This window comes from Ruditapes philippinarum, unplaced genomic scaffold, assembly GCF_026571515.1.
Source record: "Ruditapes philippinarum isolate M1 unplaced genomic scaffold, ASM2657151v2 ctg289_1_1_1_1, whole genome shotgun sequence".
NCBI lineage: Eukaryota > Metazoa > Mollusca > Bivalvia > Venerida > Veneridae > Ruditapes > Ruditapes philippinarum.
Window position 1 is genome coordinate 140,261 of NW_026864381.1, and position 20,009 is coordinate 160,269.

The following is a 20,009-nucleotide window of genomic DNA, read 5'->3' on the forward strand; positions in this document are numbered from 1 at the left end:
GGGCTTTTGCTTTTCCCAACAACTATGAAAAGCTCTTTGTTGATTTTATTGTTATCCCAATTGGTTTTACAATGGGTACAGTTTTTAAATGCAAGGATAAAAAGATTCCAAAAAGGGGAAATTTAAACCTTGCTGAAAACCCTTTGTACATATGCAAACTTTCTTTTTAGAAAAATTAAAAAATTTTAGGAGAACACCTGTGTTGTAGTCAACCCCCTTAAAAAAATGAAAGGCAAGTTTTGTCATTCCTTTGATTTGTAACATAAGTTGATCATAGGGTTTTTAAGAATGCAGGGCATATTTCAGTGGTGAGAATGGTATGTATAGAATCCTAGGCACAATATCCATACACTATCATATTGTTTTTGTTAATTAAGAAGGGTTACTTTATAATGCCATTTGTTTATATTTTTCATTTTCTTTATAAATGAAAATTTCTTATCCTTTAAATGAGAAAAAAAATACAAAACTTTTTTTTTATTTAAATAAAAGTTTAAGTGATTCTTTAAAAGTGGTAGGCTAAAAGCTTTGTAACTTTATGTTTTTAATGACTTTGTATTAAACAAGTTTTTTCTTTTCTGTTTCAGAACATAGAGGCTGCTAAACAGGGTGGTGAGTGAAATGATAATTTACTTTACCAAATCATTCTTTAAATTTGTATAAGATTTAAAAAAAACAAATTAAAAATTTAAAAAATGGTATATTAAGGATTAAATGTAATTTTATAATTCAGTCATGATTGAAATTTCATGCCAGTATTAAGACATGGTTGAATCAAAAAAGGAGATATCAAATAACAAAAAAAAAAATAACAAAAAAACAAAAAAACAAAAAATGTAAAAAAGATTAATGTAGCGGAATTAGAACCGGCAAAATTTTGACATACTTCATTCTTAATTCAACTTTCTTTACTTGTCTGTATGATAAAGTCAATTTAGGTAAAATTTCACATGTTCGATAGACTGTGTGACAATCTGGGCAATACTGGCAGTTGATTTTTCTGCCTTTGCAGTAAAGAAAAGCAAACATTTAATTGGTTACTTCCCTTATAAGAATCAAATTTAGTGTTTTGATTTGATTTGTAATTGAATATTTCCTTCAAAATAAATCCTTTTGAAGTCACTGTCTAAAAAATTTGACAGTCCATAATTTCAACGATTTTGTTTAATACATCATATTACAATCTTTTCTTCTTCCACATTCGTTTTATATGACTTGTGTCAAGAACATGATGGTTTCTCATGTGTAAATCCCCTATTAGACGCACAAGGTTTTTCCGTGGCAATTTTGTTGTCAATAGAGCTGTCATTGATTCAGTGCAAAGCATATCAACAATATATCGATATCAAGTGACTAAAATCAACGATACACCGATATATCGATAATATCCTATACTCACTTGTCTGTCATTCACTTTCATACCTGTTTCAATGATTTCAGTCAAAAACATGTTCTGTACAGTGTCTTGTCCACTGCATGATTTTTTTCTAGAAAATATTTTTTGTCACCATTGCTATGAAATAATTCCACTATATAACAAAAGCATAACATTAGATATAAATAACTGCTTCTGTATATATTTTGGGTGAATTTTATAATTTCTAGACATTTAATTTATTAGTCAAAAGTATCGATTTTTTAGAATGTGTATCGATTATTGATCGGCAAAAAAATATCAATGATACATCGATATTGTCGATATCGATGACAGCTCTAGTTGTCAACAGTGTGACATTTGTCCTACATCTCCCTGTTCTAACTGATATACATGTGTAGGAATTGATAGTTACATGAGAAAAAATAATATGAAATTTGATATTCAAAGCAGTAATTTAAGTTAGATATAAGCCTTAAACAGTTCAATAAGCAAAATACTGGATTCCCTTTGACATATCACAACTCATTAATTATGAAGTCTAGTATTTTACATATTTGACAGTTTTTGGCTTAGTTCTACTACTTGAAAATGACTGCAATCAGCATATTAAGGCCTTCTGTTGGACATGCTGTATTCTTATTCAGGAAATGAGCCGTGTCACGACAAAACCAAGATAGTGCGTTTGTGACCAGCATAGATTATGTTGCTTTTGTAGTGACGCGGCTCAAATATATTCATATGTAAGAATGTAAGTATTATATGCTACACTGCAGTTTGTTTATCGTTTAAGAAGTATTTGTACAGGAATTTATAAGAAGATTGAGAGAAAAAAGCAACAGGAATATAGGTTGAAAAAAAACAACTTGTATAGAAGTTTTGCGGAACAGATGAATTAGTATTGTCACATGGTATTTTGATGAAAACATCAATGTTGGTGATCTCAAGTTTTTGAGAGTTGAATCAGAGGAGAATGATTATATAAAGAAACTGTCAGCAGAGACTTACAAGAGACATGTCTTATTGCAAATGAAAAAACTGTCAAAGAATACACCAAAGCTGAAATGTTTTGTTTAGAGACTTATGGAAGCCAACAGTGTTTTAGAGTTAACACCAGAAGTTGATACATATTCAGGAGAAGCCAAGAAGCCAAAACTTTATAATGAAAAGAAGAATTTACAAAATGTTTATATTCTGGAGGATGCAGTTTATCAGAGAAAATCAGTTGAATGTTGAGATGAAATCAGATGTGAATTCACTGTTTAAGATAAAGTTGTATTTACAACACAGTTGTAATGATGTGGGGCAAGGGATTTAAAAAAAACCTGATCTCATATTTGGTTTACAATATTCAGATAAGTTTATTACTCTTAAATGATTTCACACCTTTGTATTGACTTTGTACAGTCATGGACCTAACTGCTTGATAAAAGGGACTGGGGCCTTCAGGTAGGAGAATTCTGCATTGTTTTGAAGAAAATAGGGGAATTTTATCTTTCAACAACAGCTGGAGTGTAATAAACAAACCCATTTAATAAAAACAGTAATAACTCTTTGATGTGATATCATTTTCAATATATAAAAACGTAGCAATAAAACGTGCTATTGTTGGCATTACACTATAGGCATGTCAATGAAAAATTGTGATAAATAGAATATTGTATTCAATACACAAATTATCACATACTGTGCTGCTTTTACAAAGATGGTATTGCACAGCTGTGCATATATTTGGGCATGACATCATTTGCATTATACAAATATAATATAAAGACCTGCTTATTGTCAGCATTAATTGAAATGCCCTTCAATGAAATAGTGATGTCTTTTACTGTAAACGGGTCTAATTTTTGGTATGTGATACATAGAGAATTTTTTTTGTGTGTGTAGCTTCATTTCTAAATTAAAGAACTTGTTGAATAAAAAAATATTTTGACCGCCATAGGCTTGCATAAAATATAATTTTATTCAACTTGTTCAATATATTCAGTATTGATCCTACACTCGTTCAATATTCTCTATTTATGCCATTCTTTAGATATGATCTGACATATAAAATGTCAAAGTTGCAATAACAATGTGTTTGATCCAGATACAGGAAAACAAATAAAGAAGACGAAGATAATCTCTCTTTAATGCATAATTTCATGTGTGAATGCTAGTTTGATTGTAACTTAGACTGATGCTACGAAAGGTAGCTTAATCTTTACCATGCTAAATAAATATATTAAATGGACTTGTCCATATTTCACATTCTGGACAAGACCTTTTATCAATTTTATGGGAAAACTATAAATTATGTGTTGACTGAATATTGAGTAGTTGAGACCATGATCAGACAACACGGATGTGCCAGCTGATCTTGCACTTGTCTCATTGGTTACATTATTAACACTGGCTGTTAGCAGGCTAAGTATTAATAGCAAATTGTAGATAGTAACTTAGTACTACAGATCTACTGATCCACATGGTTATTGTGCCCATTATTACATTGTCCAATCAAGGCAACATGCAGTTTGTAATACATTTACCGTTCAAGTAATTTAGCCTTTGCTACAATAGGTCATCCTGCACATTGGTGATGTCTGACCAGGCTCTGTACTGTTACCCCCTCAGTCAAATGGACTGTTGGAGGGCGTCTGTGGCCGAGTGGTTAAGGTCGTTGACTTCAAACCACAAACCACTTGCCCCTCACCAATTTGGGGTTATTTCATGTAAGGAAGCTATCCAGCTACCTTACGGAACGTGGATAGTTCTACTCTGGTGCCCATTTGTGCCTGAAATAATGCACGGAAGGGCATCTGAGGTCTTCCTCCACCAGTAAAGCTGGAACGTCGCCATATGTGATGTAAAACACAATGAAAACAAACAAGTGAACTGTTCCAAATTCAGTGCAGGACAAATTTATAATACAAAATCAGCAATTGAAGAGTTAACATTAATATACTTCTGTAACTGAAAATATCGCTTTTTAGCTTGCTTTTCTATGAAAAGGGGAGCTATCCTACTCGCCCCGGCGTCGGCGTCGGCGTCACACCTTGGTTAAGTTTTTCGTACCACCCCACTTTATTTCAGAAGTATTACAAGTATGGCTTTGAAACTTACCATACTTGTTCACCATCATAACCTCCATCTACAGACAAGAGTACATAACTCTGTCAAGGTTTTTGACAGAATTATGGCCCTTTTTTGACTTAGAAAGTGTATTGAGCTTGGTTAAGTTTTTTGTACCACCTCACTTTATTTCAAAACCATTGGAGGTATTGCTTTGAAACTGACCATACTTGTTTACCATCACGACCTTCATCAACAGACAAGAGGACATAACTCTGTCAAGGTTTTTGACAGAATTATGCCCCTTTTTGACTTAGAAAATACATTGAATATGGGTAAAATCCACTTATTGCCTTAACCCTTTGAGATATTGCTTTGAAACTTTTAATGCTATTTCACATCATTACCCCCATCTGTACGCAAGAGAAGGTAACTCTGTCAGGGATTTGTTTTAAAAATTAAGGCCTTTTATCGACTTAGAATCTTGGTTAAGTTTTTTGTACCAGTCAACTTTTTGACTGAACTGGTTGAGATATTAAATTGAAAGTTGGAATACTTGTTTACCATCATGGTCCCAAACATGGGCAGGAGAAGGTAATTCTGTTAAGGATTTTATTTGAATTATGGCCCTTTTTGACTTAGAAACTCAGTTAAAATTTTCATTCTTGTCCACTTGTTGACCTAACCATTTGAGATATTACTTTGGAAGTTGGAGTTCTTATGTGCCATCATGAGACCTATCTGTAAGCAAGAGAAGATAACTCTGTGAAAATGTTTCTTGATTTGTACTTAGAAATTCCTAGTTAAAGTCTTGTGTGCCCTTAACTGTCAAAGTTTTGTTTTATAGGCAAGCACTAAAAAAGTCGAGCGCGCTGTCCTTCTGACAGCTCTTGTTTCACTGATTCTTACATTTTTCATACGTTATCATTTATAAACCAGTGTTAAGTAAGGAATTAGCTGTTTTAAAGTTCAGTTCATTGGATGAAAAGCCAAGATTTTAGCATTTAATCATTCAAGCGCCTTGTATGGTATGTACTGGAATACAGTATTAATTTTAGTGTGGTGCTCTAACAGTGAACACTTTATTTAGTCTTACTCTGTAATTTAGTCCTTATTTTGTTCTAAAGTAAAATATATGAAAATGAAAGAAAACTAATATTTAGCTCTTTTTTAAAAAAATTATTTAAAAGCATGAAGTGACTATTATAATAATAATTTTCAAATACTATAAGATTATGATACAGATCACTTTTAAAATATGTAGCTTAACATACATGTGAATCAAAATGAACAAAAAATATATATACTAGGACGAAAAAGAAACGCCGGGTAACCTATAATGATTGTTTTAAGGGATAAATTGTATTATTGGATTATTATATTCATTTTTGTATGAAATGTCATCTGTATGGAACCAGCTGTTGAAGTTTCAATCGATTTCCGATGCTGATTATGTGAAAAAATACCCCCTTTTAACGATGACCCTTCTTGTTTTGCGAAACACGGCCGGACATATCAGTATCTTGTGTGTCCTCCATGCGCAGCTGTGGCAGCCCTGATCCGTCTATGCATGGAATTCACAAGGGTGTTAATCATGGCCATGGGGATGTTATTCCATTCTTCATGCAAGGCATGTGTGAGCTGGACATGATTAGTGGGGGCATTTGGACGTCTCCTTACCCTCCTATCCAGTTCGTCCCACAAATGTTCAATTGGGGACAAATCTGGACTGAATGCTGGCCAATCGAGTGGGTGTATGTTACTGTTGGCAAGAAATTGCTGGCAAACTCTGGTGACATGGGGCATTATATAAATCTGACCGATTTTCATTATTTTAGGCCAAGCAATAAAATATGTGTTGCATATTTTATGTACCCGGCGTTTCTTTTTCATCCTAGTATATAAAGATATTGTACTCACTTGTTAATGCATAAGGATGCTTAGAATGCATTTATTTATAATTTGATTGTTAATTGAAAAAATATTATCATGTTAAATTGATCGAACTTAATACCATCCTTAAAAAAAAGTTGTGGAAAATACAATTGTGTCTCTTATTGTATTTCTCTGTACCATTATTTAATTATTTTTTTTTAGAAAATACACATGATTCTATCAAGATAAATAAAATGAAATATTGTATATGCAGACATGAAAAATGTCAGACAGAAGAAAGATTCACAGTACAGAATAAAGAGATAGTTGAATTGAGTCTGTTACAATAATAATCATTTACATTAAAAAAAAAAGTGCATTGACTTTAGGAGAGCCTCTCCTATTGCTAATGAGCAATGTAATTAATAATAACACATAGAATTTATAAAAAATTTATGATTAAATGTTTGAAAATTTAAATACTGCTTAGGATACTCTTTCTTCAAGCTTTTTTTTTTAAATGATTATATATGATTAATATATTATTCAAAAATATGTTGCTATATAGTTTTGAATATGTTGAACCTGACCAATAGACTATGAGATAATGTTTTGAGGAACAGAGTTTTCATTTGTATTGATACTCGGTAATAAACTATATATATATATCAAACAGATTAGCGATCATCTTACAGTTATGTATACAATCAGAACTGCAATATGTTTTATTTTAGGCCTGATTACCCTACAGGATTTTCTAAAACTGGTTGGACTTGTCCAACTTCAGTTTTGAAACAATCTATTTTCAATAACTGAGATACAAGAACTATGTTTATTTTCACAAGTATGGAAATACAAATATGATATTATATATATAAATAAGTCCATGAGAAGAGTTTTTGAACATGATATGTTAGGTTTAAGCAAAGGCACAGCCTTGATATTAAAGTTTCAGTAAAGAAAACATGTCAAAAACCATTCAACCTTCACCCCAGAAACATTTATTGTTTAAAGTGAAGAAGTTGGCAGTTTCTTGCTGAATGAAACAATTTGTACTTCAGTCAGGGCCAGGAATGTATGCAGAATGCAGAGTTAATGCTGAGTAAAGCTAGGTCTTCAGGTAGGGTTACTACTCAGTGGATTTTTGTCCATAAAGCTGAAGAATTTTTATTATAATTAAATTGATTTTTTACAGCAAAGATCAAGAAGAAAAAGCAAGCATCAAGTGGTGTCATGGTACAAACAACAGACCGACCATCAAAGTTTGCTGATATGGTAAAAGACAACCCAGCACCCTTACTGGGTGAGAATTGTTGATATTATGTCTTGTGATTTAATCACTAACATTATTTTTACTATCCTTGCTTCATTGTTAAATCATTCTGAGAATCATCAGAAGTATGACAACACTTTAGTCATGTTGCTAAATGGGAAACACAAGAGCAACACAGTTGTTGGAAATGGCATACAATTAGTTGTTACAAGTTAAGTTCAAAGTCTTATAATACAAATACAATTTTTTGGGTGGTTGGAGTTGTAAATATTAGACACAAGCAAGCACCTGTGTAGGACCATTGAGCTTACATAGGATAGTTGGATAGCTTTAAAGCAATGTCACTAGCATGAATCATTAATTAGAGCTAAATTTGTTAAAGGAAAGTGATATTCTCCATTTAGGCTCCTTCTTTCATGAATATAAAGTAATGCATTTTTTTTTTATTCAGGTATCCTGGAGTATTTGTAAAAATTAAAATTTTATATTCAGGTTGGGGGTATGTGACAAAATTTATATTTGATATTCAGGTCTGTCTAGAGTAGATGACAAAATTTGTACATTTATTTGATATTCAGGTCTAGAGTATGTGACAGAGTTCCAGAAGACTGACATAAAGTCCCCAGCAAGATACGTATGTAATATGTGCGAGTCAAAATGTGACGGTTCAACAATTATTCCACATGTTATTGGGCTCAGACATAGGCTTAAATACATGGTAAATATTTTCTACTTTATTGATATGTATTTTGTATGTCTGGCATAGTTTTTGGGTTCTGCCTCCTTGAAAAGTTTACTTAGTCTATATAATTGACAAAAGTAAGCCATCAAAGTGAAGTCAGTCTTCATTTCAATTCAGAGCTTCTTTCACCTTTAGAGGAATTGGTGTAGGGCACAAAGCTGAGGAAAATGTGTCACAGAGGGGAAATTAGGGAAAATTTAGAAAAGGACAAAACAGTTCATTGCTTGTTAAATATATCTATAAAGATAAACTGCGATAGACTGCATAATTCAGTATCTTGGTATTGATTCCTACAGACTTTTCCCTAATTTCTTAAAATACATACATTCTAAGAATAGGCTTTCCTGCATTTCCATGATGTCTAACCAGATGTACATACATTATAATGGGCTTTCCTGCGTATCCATTAAGTTTAACCAGATGTTAAATTGTTAGCAGTAGATTTACTTACACATTTCAAACTCTTAACCTGTTGATTCTGTCTAATAGATTTACCCACCTTTGAATTTAGAACACTCCAATCTATGTTTAAGGATTTCAATATTAGAATACAAGAATTGAGCTATCAACAAAATGCAGTGTTGCCAAGCTCTATACTGGTTGCTTAGGCTAATCACTTTCAGTTTCAACAGGTTAAAGGTTAAAATTCCAATATGAGCATTCAGCAGTTTCACCTTCAATACAGGCCTAGTCCATTGAACAAAAATAAAGGTATACATTTAAGTTAATCCTGTAGTAATCCTACCCATGCCAGTAGTGCAGACTTATATGTAGGAGCAGTAGTCCAGTGGTAGGACGCGTGCTTAGGGATCGAGAGGTCCTGGGTTCAAAACCCAACCAGGGGCACTGCTAATTTCCTTGAGCAAGAAATTTACCTGCGATTGCTTCACTTCACCAAGGTGTAAATGGGTACCTGCGAGGGTGGTATAATTCTGTTGCGCCAAAGTGTCGGCTGCACTAAGCGGAGTTAAAAGATTCCCCAGGGAGATTGATAGATAGATACCAGTAGCCCGATGACCAGGGGTAATAGCTGTAAAGTCGGTGAACGTGCGTAAGCATGAAACTTAGACTATAAAATGAAATTACTTTATATCAGCCTACATCAATTTTTCATGGTCTGCACTGGTCTCTCTTTGGTCATTTCTTATTTTGAAAGTTGACCTAAAATTAATTAATGGTTTTGAATTGTTTGTAACACCCGATGTTAGCCAAAATTATTTTTCCTGTTTCAGCGCCATATGACCTAAATTGTGTTTGTGGGCTGTTAAACCAAACAAAATATGAAAAACCCATGCTGAATTGTTTCATCAAGATGGACAGATGAATTAGTGTATTTAAGATATTTAGCATTGTAATGGTTGAGTACCTTTGTTTTTGAAGAATTGACACAAATATCCCACCTACATAATTATTTACTTATCTCATTCTAGTTTGTTTTTAAGGGTTATCATTTTGCATTAATAGGTGAGGTGTAATTTTTGTTTCAGCAAATAAAGAATCCACAGATGTACGAGCATATGACAAAGTTTAATTCAAAGAAAAAGAAATCGGAGATGAATGCAAACCTTGAAGATTTTGCCATCCAGATTGAGAAAGAATTAGGGCGTTCTGAAGTCAAGATAAAAGTTGAACTTGAAAACTTTGATGATGAAGATGAATTGAAGGTTGGTAATTGTTAGATTTTTAGAGAAAAAAAAAGCTGCACTAAGGTCCAAAAGTCTAAAAAAAATTGACATTTGAAAATCAAGATCAACCGGCACTCTTAAAATGGTAAAATACGAAAAGATGATAAAGAATTATACTGTGAGGTAAATTGAAAAAAAAAACAATATTTAGTCTAATTTGTGTTAAAAGGGTTTAAACAACTTTCTATTTTTGGTAATTTTAGGCAATAATTTAAAAAAAAAATTCAAGTATGTGAATAATAAGAAATTTTGCTCACAAGTTATTGTTATAGACCTACATCAAAAAGTTGAAAACTCTCAGAAAAGATATTTCTTGTACTGTCATGTCTGAAAACCTTAAACATGATTGCTGCATTTTAATACAAAGTTTGACAAAGATTGAAGTAATATCACATGGAAATATCTGCTATATAAAAGTTGATGGGGAGGGAATGGGATAAAAATACATCTCTGTCAAGCAAGGAATATCAACATGTCCCTGAGATGATTATGTTAATTATTATACTGTATTTCCAACAGGAAACAATGATAAGACATTCAAAAGCATTGGCTGTTAAAGTTAAGGAGTTAGAAGAAGGTGTCACTGATACATTTGATGAAGGTAAGTTTAGAGGTAACATTGTCAAGTTCAGAAGTGATAATTATAGGTGTTTACCCTGATGAAAGGAGTCTTACCTGTTACATTTAAGCAGTGTTGTCAGAACCCACTTTTGAGTTTTTATTTATTATGGTAATGAGATTCCTGATGTAACTACCAATGGTCAGTTTTTCGAATTCAAAGCATGACAGGTACAAATGTTTTCATTACGGTAAGTTTGAGATTTTGTCATCAGAATTAGATATCTGCACATTTGAGTGATAAAGTCTGAAGTACCATGTAGTCATTTGTTATTTACATTTAAGTACTGCAGCAACACAGATGTTTCATCTTTGATATTATTAATGTTATCAGATTTGAAAGATTTGGTTGAGTTTTCATGATAACTGTGAATTCACTTAGTTTTGTGGGCATGAAATTTGTATTTTTGTCCAAAAAAAAAGACATTTTCTTGGGTTCTCAATTTCGAGGACTGTCCGTTTTTGTCTGTTTTTGCGAACAAGAAAAGATGGAAGCACATAATTTTATGGAAATAATCATAACAGCAAATGAAAGAAAATTTCATTAGATCTTAAATTTGTGGATAGACCTATTCACTCAAAAATCACAAAAAAAAATGGTGCTCATTGAATAATGATGATTTTGCAGTATTTTTGATTGTGAATCTTAGACTTGTTAAAGGGTTCACTTTCTGCATGAAATTATAAACAAAATTGCTGTAAATGTAGGATTTTCAGAATGTTTTCTAATATGTATCTTATATTTCTTTTTATTTCAGAATTACCATCAATGTCAAAAGTGAAAGAACCCCCGTATAAGAAGGCAAAGATGGCAGAAAATATTCCAGAGGGAAGGTAGAAAGATCTATACTTTTCTATAACAGCCAATTTTCTGTAGCTTTCTTTAGTCAATATATTTGATCAGAAGTTTAAGAATGTCTTTTAGAATGATCTTAATAATTCATTTTATTTTCTGAAATAATACATGTATGTTAATATGATGTAATTCTGTACATGTAAAAATTCTGTAATACATCTCTAATATTAAGTTTCAAAAATGACTTCAAAAAATAAATTTTAACATTTAAGCTGAGGACAACATTGGACATTGTAATTAGAGAGTTTGATTGGATTAAGTTTGATACTGTTGCTAAATTTTAATACTTATATTTTAGTACTAATACTTTTCTACGGAAAATACATTTACTGTTTGAATTTATACATATTACTTAAAATTTAAGAAAGTATTTGTTACGTATAATCACCTCACCACATTACTAGAGTGTAAGACAAAAACCCTCATACCTTCCCATCTAGCAGGGAGCATTTCTTTTTAGGGTCAATTTAGAACCAAAATTTTGCCCCATTCCTTTTTCCAAAATAGCATATATTTTTTCCCTATTTCTGAAAAAGTTACCCTTTAAAAAAAAGATACATTTTATCATGAGTTGGACATAGGGGGGCCATGTAGTTTGAAACAAAAATGGTATTGCATCACAATTTAACAGAAAAAGAATTGTTTTATCTGTTTCCAGATTTTTCTTTTTCCCCCTCAGTGACACACTTTTCCCATCCCATTTGGCCCTTGCACCATTCCCCTAAAACTGAAAAAAAACTTTGGGAGGGACAATAGCTCCAATTAATTTTTCAAAAGCCATCCTATTAAATTTAATTGCAAACAAAAGCCCTTCCACATTGGAAAACATTAATTTAAATCTATTTGTACAGCTTTTATTTTAGCTTCAAATAACAAGGTACATAATAGTTTATATGACTGTTCTTATTTGACTTGAAGTAGTAATAAATGTGTCATGTTGTCTGGTCAAGGTCAATGCGGGAAAGCCATGAGCGAAACAGAGAAGATCCCTATGACTATAATAGACGACCTGCCTATGATGAAGCACGACGGCAACCATATGATGACAGAAGACGACCTCAATATGATGATGCACGGCGGCCACCATACGATGAGGCACGACGGCAAGCATATGATGATGCACGTCGACCACCATACGATGACCCACGTCGGCCATCTTATATGGATTCACGGCGACCGCCATATGATGATTCTAGAGACCCGTACTATAGGAGGAGATATCCGGATGATTTCAGGGCCTCATACCGGGACAGATTTGATCCATATGGTGTTGATGATCCCATGTATGAAAGGTTAGAAACATGTTTTATTTGTTTTATGCTGATTTGGTATGTTATGTTTATAAGCAGCCACCCTCTTATAATGCGCCCCGTTATAACGCTAAACTCAATATAACACTCATAGGCCTTGGGTCCCAAAAAATCATATTGTTCACCTGTCATTATTTTTTTTCATGTGTATTTTTTTTTGCACTGTATCTGCTATAACACTTGTTCAATATGACAGTCAATGCAGTAATTTTGCAATGAAGGTTATATATCAGCACCGGGTTATAACGCAGTGTTAAGACCTTGAACCCCAACATGAGCATTGTAACGGGGTTGCAGTGTCATACCACCAATGTTAGATGATAATTTACATTGGGTTATATTTTATGCTCCAAATTGTTTGGTTTAAATTTACAACCCCCTCCCCCATATTATATCACTCATACTGGGTTATGTTTTATATTACAAATAAAACACTCAGCAATCTGATTTATGCTCGGGGACTACACCCCCTCGTACAAATCAGATACCCTCGTGTTCCGATGCTCTTTCTATTACCACTAATATAAGATTGTCATTTATACCACCAGTATTGGGACCATTATAGGGTTATTGATTATACCACTAATATTGGATTTTAATTACCACAACCAGTATGGAGATAATATGACAGATTTAATAGGTAAAGGAAGACCTCCAACATCCTTTTATGCATTATTTCAAGCATAATAGGCTAGGAACGAAGTATAAACTTTCTTTAAGCAAGCTTTCTAAAATGACTTTAGAATACTGACTGGTTTTGAAATCAACAACATTACAATAGGAATTATTGAAAGTCGTTAATGTGATAGTTGTTTTAAAGTGTGAGATTTTCTATATTAATTATAGGAGAATGTTAGATGAACGTAGACGTCTTGATGGTTTGATGGGAGAGAGACATCGGCTAGATGACCCGTATGCAGAGCGACGCAGGATAGATGACATCCTAGAACGAAGACGATACCTTGATGAACTTGAAAAGTCTCGAGTGACAGATATTCTAGAAAGAAGAAAACGCTTACAGGAAACTGATGTTGACTTCCTTAGACTTCAAAGGTTTATGGGCAGGTGTGTTTCCAGTTAAATTTTTCTTTCCTAATAATTCATCAAGATTGTCATGAGATTTTGGTTTATAGGACAAAAAAACACATCTGTTGTCTTTCATTTACATTTGATTGAGTTTATCTGGAGACTAGTTGAGTTGTAAGGCAATCTTTAGCTCTATTGGTTTAGTAAGGTCCTACAGGCAAGCTCTTCTGTAGAACCACTGACCTACAATAAGCTGTCTTTATTTGTGAGATACCGTGACATGTAACACACTGTAACAAGTAACAAAGGGTAAGTAAGTACTAATGAAAACAAATTGATTTGTTTTATTTACAATTAAAAAATAATTACGAATAAGATGGATTGATATCATTTCATATGTACATTGTATTATCATATATCAAAGTATCAAAAATTGTCAAGCATGCCTTTTTGGCTATGTCTTATTTGTAACATCACCATTTTGACATTTGCAATTTTGATGTGAACTGAAACTGAACAAAATAAAAATGTATTCTACTGTACTGAGTTATACATGTATTTTCTGTCTAAGAGACAGCTTGAGGTATTTTCATCTATTAATCCTACTGAATATAAGTAAAGCATGTGTGTGGACAGTCTATTTTTGTGATGTCCATTTTCAGATATGATTCTCTAAGAATATTGTTATATAGGCTGTAGAATGATATGGCAGTCATTGATTGCTGTACTTATTGTTCTTTGGGTTTTTATCAACTGGAATGAAGTAGTTCTATTAAAAGCACACATTTATCCTTGTTTTAGGGAAGCTGCTCCAGCCAGTAGTAGTCCAAGTCTGAGTACGGAAGAGAAGTCAAGATTAGATAGTCAGCTGGCACGTAGAGAAGCTCTACACGCTAACGTAGCCCCGGCTAACACTGTGCCAGCTAACATCAGGCCAGCTAACATCAGGCCAGCTAACACTGTGCCAGCTTACACAGTACCTGCTAATGTGATACCAGCTACTCAACAACCGGTTATCCAAGCTATACAAGACAAGTATGAATGTTGATATAATTTTAGAATTAATGGCAAGAATTTTTATCTTGACATACAGTTAACCCATTACTTCATGAGCATTTTGTGAAAAATGGCTGTTTTCATTGAAAAGTCTCCTGTTACAAGTTCAAATTGCTATAATACTATAAAAACTGCTTCAACACTAATCAAACTTGGCACAAATGTTGACTGGACCATTGCCCTTGAAACAACATGCTCAGGCTTAAATTTTCTGTTACCATGGCAACGAGGGGACATCTCAAAATTGCCAAAAATCACTATTTTGCGTTGATTTTTTCCATCAAAATTGATTTCAAAGTGCTGCAACTTCTCAATGGATTGAGATAGAGTCAAATGCTTTTCAGCGTTGGTTACATGTTACCTTATGATCAATCTGGGGTCATTTATAGCCTCTCACAAGTCCAAAATTTTCTTGGCGATGAGGGGGCACATCCCCCTTCTAGCAAACCCCTGAAGTATCTTTTGATTGGGGGGCCGCGCCGAAAAACTGGTCACTTTTTTTAACAACATTTCTCAAACAAAAACAAGTGTTGGGGGCCTAAATAAGGCATTTTTTCACCATTAGAGACAACAAAAAAAGGGGGGGGGGTGAAAAAGGAGTGTATATCGCGTAATGGGTTAACAGACTGACTAGAATTTACTTTATCAGAGTTCTCTTACACTTGAAAATATCATGGAATTGCAAAGATTCAAAATTCTCATGAAAATATCATGTATATATACATGCATATTCAAATTTGTCATGGAATTTTTAAAAATTAACCTTGATATCATTGACAGTCAATGAAAATCATAGAAATATCAGTAAGGTAAAGTAGTAGGGTAGTAAGTAAGTAACGACTTTATTTAATGAGGCTAACACATTTGGTTTCCCGATCTTCCATGCGGGCCTCAGCATATACATAGCATATACATAACAATATATACATTACACATTTTGAATAACATATATACACAAATAGAAAAAAACACAAAAAAATACAAACAAAAACAACATCAAGAAACCAAATTTTCTTAACCTGGGCATGAAAAATACATTATTTTACAAGTAGGATTAGAACAATATTGTAAAAACAAAACATTATACATTCTATTCTTGTGGGGCATTATCATAACAACAAAATGTACACTCATTCAATTAGAAAATTGCCACTTAATATATGTGGCTTGAAATTTCTTCAAAGTATCTGAATTTCGAATATAAATTGGGATGTCATTCCATATTTTAGAACCAGAATAGTCAAGTGATTTCCTAAAGTACTCAGTTGTTGGTTTCGGAATGTGCATTGATTAACAAAGTTCAGCATGATTTGTAACTGTGTTATATTTCAGATTATCGGAACATAAGAGCAGTAATCCTAACATAGCAGCTAGACAAGAACAGGCTGCTGAGGCTCTCAAACAGGTTTGTTTATAAAACTTTTCAGTGCATGGCCTAGCGGTTAAAGTTGTTTATTTCAAACCATTTGCCCCGCACCACTGTAGGTTCAAATCCTATTTATTATCCCCCGCCGATGGAATCAGGAGGGGGATATAGTTTTGGCGTTGTCCGTCCGTCCTTCCGTCCGTCCGTCCATCCGAATTTCGCTTCCGGACTAGTTCTCTGCAACTACTGGCTGGAATTCAACGAAACTTTATGGGAATCATCAATATCAAGAGGAGATGCGCATATCGTCGGCTTGTTCCAATCAGACCCTTTAACTCAGAGTTATGGCCCTTGATTAGTTATGTAGTATGCATATAGAGTAAAAATCGTTTCCGCGCTACTTCTCTGCAACTACTGGCAACTACTCTGCCCACAAAACTTTATGGGAACCTTTAATATCTAGAGGGGATGCGCATATCGTCGACTTGTTCCGGTCCGACACTTTAACTTAGAGTTATGGCCCTTGATTAGTTATGCAGTATGCATATAGAGTAAAAATCGTTTTCGCGCTACTTCTCTGCAACTACTGGCTGGAATTCAACGTAACTTTATGGGAACCTTCAATACCAAGAGGAGATGAGCATATCGTTGCCTTGTTAAGGTCAGACACTTTAACTTAGAGTTATGGCCCTTGATTAGTTATGCAGTATGCATATAGAGCAAAAATTGTTTCCGCGCTACTTCTCTGCAACTACTGGCTGGAATTCAACAAAACTTTATGGGAACCTTCAATACCAAGAGAAGATGCGCATATCATTGCCTTGTTGGGGTCAGACATTTTAACTCAGAGTTATGGCCCTTGATTAGTTACGCTTATAGAAAAATATTCGTTTCTGCGCTACTTCTCTGCAACTACTGGCTGGAATTCAATGAAACTTTATTGGAACCTTCAATACCAAGAGGAGATGGGCATATCGTCGCCTTGTTCGGGTCAGACATTTTAACTTAGAGTTATGGCCCTTGATAACTTATGCAATATACAACCAGAGCAATAATCGTTTCCATGCTACTTCTCTGTAACTACTGGCTGGAATTCAATGAAACTTTATGGGATACGAAGAGGAGATGTGCATATAGTCGCCTTGTTCCGGTCAGATACTTATAACTCAAATTTATGGCCCTGGATTAGTTATGCAGTATGCATACATCTCATTGGCATTTCCAGAAATTACTATTTAACACAGAGTTATGGCTCTATTATTGCCCTGAATATTTATCAAGTTCAAAGAATATTACTGTTTATGCCATGTATAAATAAAGCTTTATGTCTTCAGTTGTTGTGTTAGTAATAACCTGTACTCGGCGGGGGATATAAATTCAACGAATTTGCTTGTTCATGTTAGGAAACAATCCAGCTACCTTACAGAATGTTGGTGGTTCTACTTTTGATTTCCACTCATGCCTGAAATAGTACACTGAGGGGAATCAGAGGTCTTCCTCCGCTAGTATAGCTGGAAAATCACCATATGACCTTTACCGTAACAGTGTGACTTACACCCAACAAAGAGATGATAAAAAAAAGAAGTAATTCCCAGTGCTAATTAATTTCCAGGAATTTCTGTAAATCAGGATTGCAAGTCTACATGAATGACTACAAATGCAGAAAATTAATTAAATCTTAAAAAAAAAGCACAAAAAAAAGCCAAGGATTTTTCCCCTGGAAAAATAAGCATCTTACATATTGACATTCTCTATAATTTGTAAATAAATATGTAGTCAAGCAAAAGGGAGATACATTTTTGGTCTTGTCTCAATTGCAAATTGTGTAATTTTCAGTTTTTTATTATATTTTCTTATTATCTAATGACCCTCCTGTGATAGTAATGTTTGACAAACTTCCGAAATATTTTATTACAATTTTGTTTTAATACCTTTTTAAATACAAATGCGTTAGTGTTTGTATTATGTATATGTGTGTTTTAACCTAAATAAATATCTATCTATCTGTAAATATAACTTATAAGTATACTCTTGAAGTTATGACTTGAAAGTAATATAGTGTTTAATACAGAAACATTGATCTAGATGCATCATTTCTTCAATGGAAAGATGTGATTTAGTGCAGTAACAGGGTAAGTCCTTATATATTTGATTAAAGTAAACCATTTACTGCATTAAGGTGACAATATGAAGGTTTGCAAACACATTTGAACAAGATTTTAACATGTATCTTATATTTTTGCAGGAAGCTGCTAAAAATCCCCATGTGAATATTGCAGAAATTATGACTAATCTGGTAAGACATTTTCTTTTACAATATATCCGAGCCGTGTCACGACAAAACCAACATAATGGGTTTGCGACCAGCATGGATCCAGACCAGCCTGCGCATCCGCGCAGTCTGATCAGGATCCATGCTCTTCGCTTACAAACCCTATTACAAGTAGAGCAACTGATAGCGAACAGCATTGATCCTGATCAGACTGCTCGGATGCGCAGGCTGGTCTGGATCCATGCTGGTCGCAAACCCACTATGTTGGTTTTGTCAAGACGCGGCTCATCTGTTCAATCAAAAATTGATTTCTTATAAAAAAAAAACATTTGGAACTTCCATGATTGAGTTGTAAAGTTTCCTTATATTGATTCTCTTGTCTCTCACCATTGTCACCTCTGAGATCCAGCCACTGACATAGAGTTCAAACTCTATCATAATGTGACAGTACCAAGCTGGCTTTAACCCTTTCACTGCCATAGGGACGGCTTAAGCCGTTTCTATAATAATAATAGTAATAATAATAAATTAATAATAATAATAATAAAATAATAATAAATATAAAGAAAATTATACCATCGACAATAATTATTATTATACTAACAGAATTGGAAACATATATAATTATTATTATAATACTAATAACAAATGATAATAATTATATTAATTAATAATATAGTAATTTCTTAGAAAATCCTCTGGCAAATAGGTGAACAATAAAACAATAACCCTCTGGCAGCGAAAGGGTTAACCTTTAACTTGCTGGTGGCAATCGACTCTACCCATGTTACCAGTGCAGACAAAGTTCAGCTGGCACATCCATGTAGTCTGATCAGGGGTCTGCACTGTTTGCTATATAGTCAGTGCAATATTTGGAAATTGTCGCTAACAATGATGAATGATTTATTGTGGTTAGGGTTAAAGGTTGAAGATTCCACAAGGATTGTCTTCTTTGCCAGAATCATCATTCGAGTCTTTATCCAAATATATTTCTATATTGTACAGAACACTGAATAATAATCTAATGTAAATAGATATATTATATACAATAAATTTGTTTTATATATAGAAATATGTATTATGAATACAGAATTAACAGCAACTTCTTTGTTTCTCATTTTTGAAAATTTACCTTAATTGGAGAGGTAATGATATATCCAGTCTTGCTTTGATATAAAAAGAAAATGTTATAACTGTACAACTAATCAATTAAATAATGTTAAAACTAAAAACAGTATATCTATTTATTAAAAACTAAAAACAGTATATTTATTTATAATTCATATTAAATAGACATATTAAGAACATCATATGATTATATATTTCCAGTCATCATCAATGATAGCAACAGAGGATGATGCTGCCATGGCTCTACAAGTATCAAATGCTCTTACTCAGGCACTTTTGAAATACAGGCTACAGAATGTTCCTAAATCAGTAAGTATATATTTTTAGGTCTATTATTTTAATTTGCCCTATTGCTATCTGCTTTTGTCCGTCG

At 33.3% G+C, this 20,009-nt stretch overlaps 1 protein-coding gene across 1 annotated transcript in view; it reads left to right on the forward strand.

Annotated features, from left to right (window-relative positions):
* LOC132725405 (uncharacterized) overlaps positions 1–20,009 on the forward strand; it is a 32,995-nt gene that overhangs the window by 11,072 nt on the left and 1,914 nt on the right. Inside the window, exons 6-17 of the mRNA XM_060710515.1 lie at positions 588–612; positions 7,500–7,607; positions 8,156–8,295; positions 9,807–9,983; positions 10,524–10,605; positions 11,381–11,456; positions 12,429–12,770; positions 13,635–13,853; positions 14,616–14,849; positions 16,203–16,275; positions 18,482–18,532; positions 19,838–19,945. Coding sequence (XP_060566498.1) covers positions 588–612; positions 7,500–7,607; positions 8,156–8,295; positions 9,807–9,983; positions 10,524–10,605; positions 11,381–11,456; positions 12,429–12,770; positions 13,635–13,853; positions 14,616–14,849; positions 16,203–16,275; positions 18,482–18,532; positions 19,838–19,945 — 1,635 coding nt within the window. The remainder of the gene's footprint in view (positions 1–587; positions 613–7,499; positions 7,608–8,155; positions 8,296–9,806; positions 9,984–10,523; positions 10,606–11,380; positions 11,457–12,428; positions 12,771–13,634; positions 13,854–14,615; positions 14,850–16,202; positions 16,276–18,481; positions 18,533–19,837; positions 19,946–20,009) is intronic.